We start from the raw sequence: 13,502 nt of genomic DNA on the forward strand, positions 1-13,502 counted from the left end.
GAGAAAGAGAGAGAGAATTAGAGAGAGCATACAACATTGTATTTACTCCACAATACTAAGCTAATTGACAGTGAAAAGAAGGAAGCATGTACAGAATAAAAATGTTCCAAAACATGCATCCTTTTTGCAACAAGGCACGAAAGTTATAYTGAAAAGAATGTGGCCAAGCAATTCATGTGGCAAATTCAATACAACACATTACTCTGTGACACTCTCCATATTTTCAAGCATAGTGGTGGCTGCATCATGTTATGGGTATGCTTGTAATCATTAAGGCCTGGGGAGTTTTTCAGGATAAAAATGTAACATAATGGAGCTAAGCACAGGCAAAATCCCAGAGGAAAATCTGGTTCAATCTGCTTTCCACCAGACACTGGGGGAAGAATTCACCTTTAGGCAGGAAAATAACCTAAAACACAAGGCCAAATCTAATCTAATTAATAATCCACTGGAGTTGCTTACCAAGAAGACAGTGAATGTTCCGGAGTGGCCGAGTTACAGTTTTGACAAATCTACTGGAAAATCTATGGCAACTCCTGAAAATGGTTGTCCAGCAATGATCAACAACACATTTGACAGAACTTTAAGAATTTTGAAAAGAATAATGGGCAAATATTGCACAATCCACGTGTGGAAAGCTCTTAGAGACTTAGCCAGAAAGATTCACTGCTGTTATTGCTGCCAAAGGTACTTCTACATAGTATTGACTCGCGTATGACTACTTATGTAAATGAGATATTTCTGTATTTCATTTTCAATACATTTGCAAAAATGTCAAAAAGCATGTTTTCACTTTCTCATTATGGGGTATTGTATGTAAATGGGCGAGAAAAAATATATTTAATCCATTTTGAATTCAGGCGGTAAAACACAACAAATGTGGAACAAGTCAAGGGGTATGAATTAATACTTTCTGAAGACATCTATGGACAAAGGTCTCTCAAAACACAATCTTTTCCAGACTTGTACCTAAAACAACATAATTCGTGGGGGTCAACATGTTTACTGTTGACCAATAATAATTCACATGGGCATGGTCTGGCACATAAATGCATATAAATCAGTCAAGGATATTCATATTGTAACAAAATGTGGTGCACATGTTGCAAACACTGTCAAGACTCAACAAGAAGATTCATATGAACCACATGGTGGCGCATGGGCACAGAGTGATGAAATTTGGCTAACATGCTCAGGGATGAGTCTAGCTAACCTACGAAATATCTCAGACACCATTGGCCTGATTTTAACTAAACGTGGGTGAATGATGAGTCTTGTCATAGAGATCCATCATTTACAAAATTACACTGAGTGGTCCAACGGGGGCGCTGCATCATTCGTGGGGGACAACATGTTTACTGTTGCCTTGTTTTTTATTAACTTTGTAAACTTTGTCTTATTGTGGTTATTCTCATTGATCATTTGAGCACTGACTAATACCTGTTGAGTAAATTCTGTATTGTTGCAATACAATTAATTAGTACTGTAGTGGGATAATGGACAGTTCAGTGGAGGAAGTTTTTATGTTTTGTTTGTTTGTTTTGCTCTTGAATGTGATTTGACCTTGTTACCTTTTGGATTATAAAAGGTTCAACCAATCTAGCTGTTTTCATTAGTGGTCAGGCAGACCAATGGTCGGTCAGACACACTTGCATTGTTGGGCTATCGTCTCATTATAGGCCATGACCTAAGTTCTATTGCTGGGGTTCTCAAACGTTTCCATTCTGAGGCCCGCTACTTCGTTAGATTTATATTATGGTTCTTCTGTTTCATCTCTGCTTTTTCAGGGACCCCTGTAAACAACTCCCTTGGGCCCCCTATTGAGAACCACTGCTCAATCGACATAATTTTTAGGCTATGAAATGCCTAATGATAGTCTAGTGAACAGTGACAAAGTTCAAAGTAACATTCACACAAGATGATTGTGAGAGTAAAATCCAAATCAGTCAGGAACGTCACACCAAGGGTAGATGATGTCATTCATATATCATTACTTTGAAAGTATGGATGGGATGGGGAGGAGGGAGAGCTTACATTTGTATTATCACTGCGCATGGCCAATTCCCAAACTAGCCTCTCCCTTCTACGACGCTTCAGTCTGCCCTCACATTCTGCGCTTGCGTATTATCAACCTAGCGGCGGCAGGGTAGGGAGAATCGGTGGGAGTTAGCTAGGTGTGTAATGGCGGCTTCGGTGTTGTTGTCTGCGGAGAACACTGGACCGACTTTTGCGGTCGGTAATTCTGGAGTGGTAGGGGCTCCCGGTAATGGAGTAGGGGCACCGGGTCCTGCGTCTTGGAATCGGTCTCTGGACAGGGCATTAGACGAAGCCTCGGCAACTGGTTGTCTCAACCTCAGCGGCAGGAAACTGAAGGAGTTCCCGAGGAGCGTCTCCAACCACGACCTCACAGACACAACTCGGGCCGGTGAGTGTGGATCGAAGCTCGCGCAGTAGAATAGATGGACATGTTTATAATAAACCCAGACACTTCAACGATGGCTGTGGGTGTCTAGCTAGCCAGCACAGACTCGAAAAATAAACTTGTTTTGACTTGGAGTAGCTACCAAGTTAGCCTGCTAGCTGATGTCACGACACTGTCCGGCCAACATTAGCAAGCTAGCTGACGTTAGCCAGCCAGCTAGCGAGCGAGCGTCCAGACGTCTCCAGACTGAGCAGAGTTGGTAAACACTAGTGTGAATGAGTTACATTTTCTGATGAACGATGTTGCTTGTTTTGGCTGCTAACAAACAAACTAATTAGATAATTTAGTTACAGTTAGCTTACTATTTGATTTGGGAAGTTAGCAAAGTATCGCTCATGTTAAAGTATTAAGCATGTCGCTATATAACAATGTTCCTGTTAATTTGGAGAGCTTCTCAGCTAGCTAACGTTAGCGGCAACCTTAAGTTAGACCATAACGTTAGTTATTTGACGGATGGATAGTTAATGCTAGTTAGTTACCTAAGTTATTGCCAGCCTAACTTTCGTCAGCTCATGTTTTCATATGGATGTAGGTAGTTATAACATCTGCATGTGTCTGCAGAAAATACATTCCCAGACGCACTCAAAACGTTATAATACGTGGCGCGAGAATTGACAGATTTGCACCCTCATGGAATGTGTAAGGACTCTTATCAAGAACCAGTTTAGACACCATTACCTGTTTTTGCAGTTAACTCGTGGCACAGAAAATGAGGGAGGGAATACGGGGATCTATTTGTTCTTGTTTGTGATACGATGTTCATCTTTGGCATGGTGCACTGCATCGTCCCTCACAGCTCATGTGCGGTGGACAGTCATTTGAGGGCCTGGGGTTGGGCTTTGACACGATGTCGCACATTCCTGAACTCGCTCCAGACTGTCACTAACGGCCACTAAACACACACATGACATGTATAATTTGGATGGTTTTTTTTTCAGTCTCCTATAGGCATAATGAATGCAATAATGAACCTCTTATGAGATTTTTTTTCTCCCCAGGACCCTTACACAGACCCCTAGCCCACACACACTTGCAGGGGTTGACTTATAACCCGAAGTTCCCTCAATTATATCCATGGGCCAGGTGGCTTTAGGGTAATTAAAGTGGAACTGACATTATTTTATCAACTTAATCTTATTCAAATCTGTTCATATACACACCAAGAATAATATGACACTTAAAAAATATATTTATAAATATATATTTTCTGACAAGGGAGCACTTTGATAGGGTCATTATCATGTTTTCATAAATTATTACAATGTTTGGGAATTACTTATACTAAGACATTTGTGAAAATTATATAGCAATATAGAGTGGGAAAGCAGCCTTGCTTTTGGACAATGAATATACACTGCAGTAAATAAAAACGAATAAAAACATCTCTCTGGTTCAGCACGAGTCTATCAAGGCTATAGTAGGCCTTTATGCAAACAAGCCATTTGCCACAGGCCTGGGATCATTCACTTTAAACTGGACTGTGTGTTTACAGGCAGTTGCAACAGCGTGACTTTAGATCATTAGAATGCATTCACCACAAAATACACCTGAATGAATTTCAGCAAATACTAGGGGAGTCCTCTTACATTTGACAACTTTACAGTCCTTTTGAACAAACAACCATGAAAAGGCAGGCTCTCTCCCTCAGTTATGTACATCAACTAGATCAAAAATGAATACTAGCCAGAGCAAGGTGTGCTAAAATCTAATGAAGTAACATCAGATAAACCTTTTCAAACTTTTTCAGCTAGTTGTCCGTCAACATTTCACTGATGAACGATGTGGAATTGTAGCCTTCTCGTCCTTCTGCAGCTTGCCTGCGAATGCATGCTTGTTGCACCCAAGCCAGTTGGCTGGCTTGCTAGCTAGCTACTTCCAGACACAAATGAGAGAAATCTCACTCTGACCATTTTACTCGCCCTAGCAGAGTTGGTTAGGCTGTTTACATGTTATTGAGAGAGTTCATGACAAAATATTACTTTTTTTTTGCCTACGTTTACTGACACCGGTCATATTCAGCGGGTGTTGCGCGTTTTTAAATTCATCAGTTATTCTGTGCTCTGAAATTGGAGTAGCGAGCTAGATAGTCAGAGTGAATTTGCAAACAAGAGACGCTAGCTAACTGGATATGTCTTTCGAGTTCTTGCTAGCTAACCAAATTACACTTACATCTCTAGCTGTGTATAGCCACAGAAAAACGATATGAGGGGGACAATTCAATTACTTGCCCACTCCTCCAATGACATGACATCTTCCTAGTAGCTACAGAACCAGTTAAAAGGTTGGATACACCTACTCATTCCAGGGTTTTTCTTTATTTGTACTATTTCCTACATTATAGAATAATAGTGAAGACATCAAAACTATGAAATAACACATATGGAATCATGTAGTAAACATAAGTGTTAAACATATCAAAATATATTATATTTGAGATTCTTCAAAGTAGCCACCCTTTGCCTTGATGACAGCATTGTACACTCTTGGTATTCTCTCAACCATCTTCATGAATTAGTCACCTGGAATGCATTTCAATTAACAGGTGTGTCTTGTTTATTTGTGGAATTTCTTTCCTTAATGCTTTTGAGCCAATCAATTGTGTTGTGACAAGGTAGGGGTGGTATACAGAAGATAGCCTTACATGGTAAAATACCATGTCCATAGTATGGCAAGAACAGCTCAAATAAGCAACGAGAAACAATAGTACATCATTACTTTAAGACATAAAGGTCAGTCAATATGGAAAATTTCAAGAACTTTGAACGTTTCTTCAAGTGCAGTCGCAAGAACCATCAAGCACTATGATGAAGCTGGCTCTCATGAGGACCACTACAGGAAAGGAAGACCCAGAGATAAGTTCATTAGTTACCAGCCTCAGAATGGCTCTGTGTTCTTAGCTTGCTACATAAATAGATACGCTAGCCTATTAGCCACGTTATGACCGACTTGTGATCATTTCCCTTGCTAGTCAGATTGAATTGATATTCCCAGGCTTAATTACATTAATCCGTTTTTGTCCAATATATTGAGTCATTGAAACTGAAACAGTGAATCCCGAATGGAGGCAGTAAGCAATGTACCAGGCCAGCTGTGATTTAGTGTACGTCATGGAATGTTGAGTCAAATAGAACCTTCAGTACCAGTCAAAAGTTTAGACACAGCTACTCATTCAAGGGTTTTTCTTTATGTTTACTATTTTCTACATTGTAGAATAATAGTGAAGACATCCAAACTATGAAATAACACACATGGAATCATGTAGTAACCAAAAGTGTTAAACATATCAAAATATATTATATATTTGAGATTTTTCAAAGTAGCCACCCTTTGCTTTGATGACAGCTTTGCACACTCTTGGTGTTCTCTCAACCAGTTTCACCTGGAATTATTTTCCAACAGTCTTGAATGAGTTCCCACATATGCTGAGCACTTGTTGGCTGCTTCTCCTTCTCTCTACGGTCCAACTCATCCCAAACCATCTCAATTGGGTTGAGGTCGGGTGATTGTGGAGGCCAGGTCATCTGATGCTGCACAATCACTCCTTCTTGGTCGAATAGCCCTCACACAACCTGGAGGTGTGTTTTGGGTCATTGTCCTGATGAAAAACAAATGATAGTCCCACATAGCGCAAACCAGATGGGAAGGCGTATCGCTGCAGAATGCTGTGGTAGCCATGCTGCTTAATTCTTATGGCTTAAATCCCATTAACGGGATCGATATGACAACAGCCAGTGAAAGTGCAGGGCGCCACATTCAAACAACAGAAATCTCATAATTAAAATTCCTCAAACATACAAGTATTTTACACCATTTTAAAGATAAAATTGTTGTTAATCCAACCAGTGTCCGATTTCAAAAAGGCTTTACGGCGAAAGCACACCATCTGATTATGTTAGGTCAGTACCTAGTCACAGAAAAACACAGCCATTTTTCCAGCCAAAGAGAGGAGTCACAAAAAGCAGAAATAGAGAAAATTAATCACTAACCTTTGATCTTCATCAGATGACACTCATAGGACTTCATGTTACACAATACATGTATGTTGTGTTCCATAAAGTTCATATTTATATCCAAAAATCTTAGTTTACATTGGCGCGTTATGTTAAGTAATGTTTTGCCTCCAAAACATTGAGTGATTTTGCAGAGCAACATCAATTTACAGAATACTCATCATAAACTTTGATAAAAGATACAACTGTTATGCACAGAATTAAAGATATACTTCTCCTTAATGCAACCGCTGTGTCAGAAATCAAAAAAACTTTACGGAAAAAGCACACCATGCAATAATCTGAGTACGGCGCTCAGACACAAAAAAAAGCCATACAGGTACCCGCCATGTTGTGGAGTCGACAGAAGTCAGAAATAGCATTATCAATATTCACTTACCTTTGATGATCTTCATCAGAATGCACTCCCAGGAATCCCAGTTCCACAATAAATGTTTGTTTTGTTCGATAAAGTCCATAATTTATGTCCAAATACCTCCTTTTTGTTCGCGTCTTCAGTTGACAAATCCATCAGCTGGCTGGTGTGTTTACGGACATATTCAATCTCTCCCTATCCCAGTCTGCTGTCCCCACATGCTTCAAGATGGCCACCATCGTTCCTGTTCCCAAGAAATCTAAGTTAACTGAACTAAATGACTACCGCCCCGTAGCACTCACTTCTGTCATCATGAATTGCTTTGAGACTAGTTAAGGATCACTTCACCTCCACCTTACCTGCCACCCTAGACCCACTTCAGTTTGCTTAACTCCCMAATAGGTCCACAGACGATGCAATCGCCATCACGCTGCACACTGCCCTATCCCATCTGGACAAGAGGAATACCTATGTAAAAATGCTCTTCATTGACTATAGCTCAGCATTCAACACCATAGTACCCTGCCCAAGCTCATCATTAAGCTTGTGGCCCTGGGTCTCAACCCCGCCCTGTGCAATTGGGTCCTGGACTTCCTTGCATGGCTCCCCCAGGTGGTAAAGTTAGGAAACAACATCTCCACCCACTCTGTTACTCAAGGGTGCGTTCTCACCACCCTCCAGTACTCCTTGTTCACCCATGACTGCATGGCCATGCACGCCTCCAACTCAACCATCAAGTTTGCAGACGATACAACAGTAGTAGGCTTGATTACCAACAACGATGAGACRGCCTACAGGGAGGAGGTGAGGGCCCTCGGAGTGTGGTGTCAGGAAAACAACGTCTCAATCAAAGTCTACAAAACAAAGGAGCTGATCGTGGACTTCAGGAAATAGCAGAGGGAGCACCCTCCTATCCACATCGACGGGACAGCAGTAGAGAAGGTGGAAAGTTTCTCAGCATACACATCACTGAGAAACTGAAATGGTCCACCCACACAGACAGCGTGGTGAAGAAGGCTTGTCACCTAAAACCCTCATCTTTTACAGATGCATAATTGAGAGCATCCTGTCGGGCTGTATCACCGCTTGGTACAGCAACTGCACCGCCCACAACCGCAAGGCTCTCCAGAGTAGAGGTCGACCGATTTATGATTTTTCAATCCCGATTCCGATTATTGGAGGACCAAAACAGCAGATACCGATTTAATCGGCCGATATAAAAAAAAAAAAATTATAATACAAAAAAATAAATATATATATTTTTTTGCTGTAATAATGACAATTACAACAATACTGAATGAACACTTTAACTTAATATAATACATCAATCAAATCAATTTAGCCTCAAATAAATAATGAAACATGTTCAATTTGGTTTAAATAATGCAAAAACTAAGTGTTGGAGAAGAAAGTAAAAGTGCAATATGTGCCATGTACCCCGACTGCGCACAATGAACGCAAGAGAAGTGACAATTTCCCTAGTTTAATATTGCCTGCTAACATGAATTTCTTTTAACTAAAAAAATATACTTCTGTGTATTGATTTTAAGAAAGGGATCGATGTTTATGATTAGGTACATTTGTGCAACGGTTGTGCTTTTTTCACAAATGCGCTTTTGTTAAATCATCCCCCGTTTGACGAAGTAGGCTGTCTTTGTTCGGAAGAAATAGTCTTCACAGTTTGCAACGAGCCAGGCGGCCCAAACTGCTGCATATACCCTGACTCTGTTGCACAGAACGCAAGGGAAGTGACACAATTTCCCTAGTTAAAATAAATTAATGTTAGCAGGCAATATTAACTAAATATGCAGGTTTGAAAATATATATTTGTGTATTGATTTTAAGAAAGGCGCTTTTTTCGCGAATGCGCTTGTTAAATCACCCGTTTGGCGAAGTAGGCTATGATTCAATGATAAATTAACAGGCACCGCATCGATTATATGCAACGCAGGACAAGCTAGATAAACTAGTAATATCATCAACCATGTGTAGTTAACTGGTGATTATGTTAAGATTGATTGTTTTTTATAAGATAAGTTTAATGCTAGCTAGCACCTTAGCTTGGCTCCTTGCTGCACTTGCATAACAGGTAGTCAGCCTGCCACGCAGTCCCGTGGAGTGCAATGTAATTGGCCATGATCGGTGTCCAAAAATGCAGATCACCGATTGTTATGAAAACTTGAAATCGGCCCTAATTAATCGGCCATTGCGATTAATCGGTCGACATCTACTCCAGAGGATAGTGCGGTCTGCACGACGCATCCAGGACACCTACAGCAGCCGATGTCACAGGAAGGCCAAAAAGATCCTCAAGGAGAACAACCACCAAAGCCACCGCCTGTTCACTCCGCTACCATCCAGAAGGCGAGGTCAGTACAGGTGCATCAAAGCTGGGACCATGAGACTGAAAAACAGCTTCTATCTCAAGACCATCAGACTGTTAAACAGCTATCACTAACACCGAGAGGCTGCTGCCTACGTACAGACTTTAAAACATTGGCCACTTTTTAATAATGTTTAGTTTAATAATGTTTACATATCTTGCATTACTCATCTCATACTGTATTTTATACCGTCTATTGTATCTTGCCTATGCCGTTCTGTCATTGCTCATCCATGTATTAATCTTCTTRTCCCATTCCTTTACTTAGAGCTGTGTGTATTTGGTAGTTGTTGTGGAATTGTTAGATATTGCTGCACTGTCGGAACTAGAAGCACGAGCATTTCGCTACACTCCGAATAACATCTGCTAACCATGTGTATGTGACCAATACAATTTGATTCTGCCTGAGCTTTGTTGATGTAAATTGAGAAGAGCGTGGAGCCTAGGATCAAGCCTTGGGGTACACCCTTGGTGACAGGCAGTGGCTGAGACAGCAAATGTTTTGACTTCATACACTGCACTCTGAGGTAGTTAACAAACCAGGCCAAAGACCCCAGAGACACCAATACTCCTACCGTATCAAAAGCTTTGGCCAAGTCAATAGAAATAGCAGCACAACATTGCTTAGAATCAAGGGCAATGGTGACATCATTGAGGACCTTCAAGGTTGCAGTGACAAATCCATAACCTGAGCGGAAACCAGATTGCATACCAGAGAGAATACTATAGACATCAAGAAAGCCAGTCAGTTGATTATTGACAAGTTTTTCCAACACTTTTGATAAACAGGGCAAGGGGCCTATAACAGTTAGGATCAGCTTGATCTCCCACTTTAAATAAAGGACTAACCGTGGCTGCCTCCCCAGAGAGGAGAGACCGATTTAAAAAGGTTGGAGATAGCCTTGGTGATTATAGGGAGCAGCAACCTTAAAGAAGAAAGGGTCTAAACCATCTGACCCAGCTGTTTTTTGGGGGTCAAGTTTAAGGAGCTCCTTTAGCACCTCGGACTCAGTGACTGCCTGCAGGGAGAAACTTTTTAGCTGGGCAGGGGGAAAAAGAGGGAGAAGCATCGGGGATAGTCACATTGAAAGGGGTGGGAGATGAGGAAATGTTGGACGGGCAAGGAGGCATGGCGGAGTCAAATAGGAATCCTGACTTAATGAAGTGGTGATTTAAAGAGTTCAGCCATGTGCTTCTCGTCAGTAACAACCCCATCATCAACTTTAAGGGACATGGGCAGCTATGAGGAGGTTTATTCTACAGGTCTTTAACCGTTTTCCAGAACATCTTGGGGATAGATATACAGAGAGAGAACTACTCCTTAAACTAACTAACTTTGGCCTTCCGGGTAGCCCGAGTACACTTATTTCTCATTTGCCTGAACGTGAGCCAGTCAGCCTGAGTATGCGTGTGCCGAGCCTTTTGCCAAATGCAATTCGAGGTGGAGTAACTCTGCAAGATCACGGTCGAACCAGGGGCTGAACCTGTTTTTTAAATCTCATTTTCTTTATGGGGGCGTGTTTGTTAACAATATCTAAAACTATCAAAAAAGAAGGTCCAAGCGTCTTTGACAGAGGGGATCAAGCTGATTCTATACCATTTTACAGAGGCCAGGTCATGAAGGAAGGCTTGCTCATTAAAAAAAATGTTTAGCAAACGTGTATGACAAATCAGGACAGATCATTTCACTGTAAAACAGTGATTACAAAGGTGATTACATTGAACCCCAGACTGATACCTATCAGGATTATTTGTGAGGATAACATTGAGGAGAGTAGCCTTTTCTGGGTGTTTGGAGTTATACCTTGTGGGATTGGTAATAATCTGAGAAAGATTTAGGGAGTCCCATTGCTTTAGGATTTGGTCAGGTGGTTTAAGCATGTCCCTGTTTAGGTCACCGTGCAGGACAAATTCAGTCTTAGTGTAAGGGGCCTTGAGAGAGCTTAGGGCAGGTAGGGTACAGGCTGGTGCTGATGGGTGACGATAACAAAGCTATTTGAAAGCTTAATGCTTAAAACCAGCAAATCAAATTGTTTGTGGACAGACTTGAAGACAACCGAGCACTGAAGGTGATCCTTGGTAAAGATTGCCGTTCAAAGCATACAGGAGTCATGAGGCAAATAGCAAAATGTGCAAGATTTTTTTTAAACAATTTGCAGCTTTCCATTGTTAATTCAGTCACCTACCCCAACAGTGCCTGTGTGCTGGAGGCGAGCGAAAGCTCAGGAGTGTGGTGGGGGTACCTGTACCAGACGGGGAGACAAGCCAGGGCAGCCGTTGAACATATCGCCAGGTGAAATCTGTCGGACAATTAGTTTGGAGCTGCTGCTTGGAGTATTGCTTCTTCAACCTTTAATGTTTTTTCCCCGTTCAGAGAAATTCTTTACCATAAATTACTATGAAAGTGCCAAATGTTGCCCACTAGATGCCGGTGTTCCTGGTACTGCCACCACACCCTTTTATCCATTTTGCTTGACCAATTGCTCAACATCAAAAAATCGTCGAGCAGCCGCTAATAGACRATTTTATTTCATGGCACACGAGACACCAGTCTGATTTGCACCTGTCTCAGTAGACTAATCCATTGAGGCCTCGGTGCAAGAGGAAGGGGGGTGTGGCTAAGATGCACAAGGCACGTCTCTCTTCAGAATGCACTCCTGCAATTTCACGCACATTCATTGTTTCATAACTTAATTGTGTGAATTGTTTGCCCTTTGGTTAGTCTATCAATTCCCCATTACATACATTATATCACCAGTAGTAGCCTACATACTCTTAATTTCTAATCTACAATGTTTTTGATTATGGTAATTTATGTTAATTAATTCAATATTATTAATATTAGTCGTTTACAATTTCCATTGTCAGAGTGGACACGTTGTTTGTAGAGCTCACAACCTATATGCTACACTTGTGAGAAACACGTTTTGGTTAGTTTATTACATTTGAGTTTTGTCAATATATTCATTATTTTGTTTGGAGCATTCCTGTCAATGTTGAGTAAGAACGCGCATCTGATGACGCATATAGGAGTAGGCCTAGGCTACCTGGCCAGCGAGCAAATGTAGGCCTATAAATGTGCCCATTTGTGGATGTCTGATTTGTCTTATCTCACCACCACTAATGAGCTGTGGAGCTTCTCAAAGTAATGTTTTCTTCACCTCAATCAGAAAGTAAACCGTCCTGTTTTTAGAATCCATTCAGTGACAATAGTTCCTCAATGTATTTGAAAAATATTTCCAGATCTCTCCCTTTAGATAACCACTCACCATGAAAAGGAAAAATGTAATGCTCTGATCAAGTGGAAACTATATAAAATACCTGATTACTTGCACAAATAGACTACAGCTGTGTCTAAAGCTAAAGCTCACAAAACTGAGGGCCAAGAATATTTTATGCAATATTGCATGTTTGCTAGCACGAGCTTTAGCTGGACACAGTTGATACAATGTTTCAAGTTAGCTACACATGGCATGTCAGCAACCAATGTGAATTATAGTGTACTTATTTTCATCAGTCTATTTTCTACCTGCAGGCTGCAATGTTTTTATTGGTTGGCTTTATGTAGGTTATTTTTTACATAGTTGGCAATAGAAGTAACTTTTAGATTTGTATCTATTTTATTTAGATGAGCCACATGACAATGCTTTTGAGATACAAAGACACTTATAAATTAAATAAAACTGTTCTATGAAAATGTGCATATGAGAATCATAACTGGCATGCAGATCAGTAGAAATGGTAGGATAAATTGGCTCTCCAAATGAAAAAGGTTGCCGACCTCTGGTGTAGCCTATTCCCGGCAGCTTAACGGCAGAATCTGCCAAGGCCAGCGGGAGGAGGAAGGTCAGGAACAGGTATTGAAGTGCCTTTSAACGGGTTTGTGTCGAACTGAAACGCTGCTGGGTTTTTCATGCTTTTYACACTTAACAGATCCGGTGTGTATCAAGAATGGTCCACACCCAAAGGACATCCAGCCAACTTGACAACTGTTGGATGCGTTGGAGTCATTGTAGAGTCCATGCCCCAACGAATTGAGGCAAATGGGGGGTGCGACTACATTTTACTAAGTTCTTAATATTTTGTGTACACAGTGTATATTTGCTTGCTTACATGGTGGAACAGTTTAACTGTTATGAATACACCCTTCTGTCTGTCTCTAACTGTTTGAACAACAGTCTGTTCACCTTGTTTACATATTGAAATCAAGTGACCTACCGGGATAAAAAAAAATGCTTATTTCTCAAAATGAGAAATGTTGCTTACGGTAGT

The 13,502-nt window shown here is 40.9% G+C and overlaps 1 protein-coding gene across 10 annotated transcripts in view; it reads left to right on the top strand.

Moving 5' to 3' along the window:
- The first annotated feature begins 2,120 nt into the window (after positions 1-2,120).
- lrch3 (leucine-rich repeats and calponin homology (CH) domain containing 3) overlaps positions 2,121-13,502 on the top strand; it is an 80,691-nt gene continuing 69,309 nt past the window's right edge. For all 10 annotated transcript variants that reach the window (XM_070433946.1, XM_024014442.3, XM_070433947.1 and 7 more), the window contains exon 1: positions 2,121-2,425. In XM_070433946.1, the coding sequence (XP_070290047.1) occupies positions 2,182-2,425 (244 nt within the window). In that variant the 5' untranslated portion in view covers positions 2,121-2,181. The remainder of the gene's footprint in view (positions 2,426-13,502) is intronic.

Source organism: Salvelinus sp. IW2-2015, linkage group LG22, assembly GCF_002910315.2.
Source record: "Salvelinus sp. IW2-2015 linkage group LG22, ASM291031v2, whole genome shotgun sequence".
NCBI classification, from domain to species: domain Eukaryota; kingdom Metazoa; phylum Chordata; class Actinopteri; order Salmoniformes; family Salmonidae; genus Salvelinus; species Salvelinus sp. IW2-2015.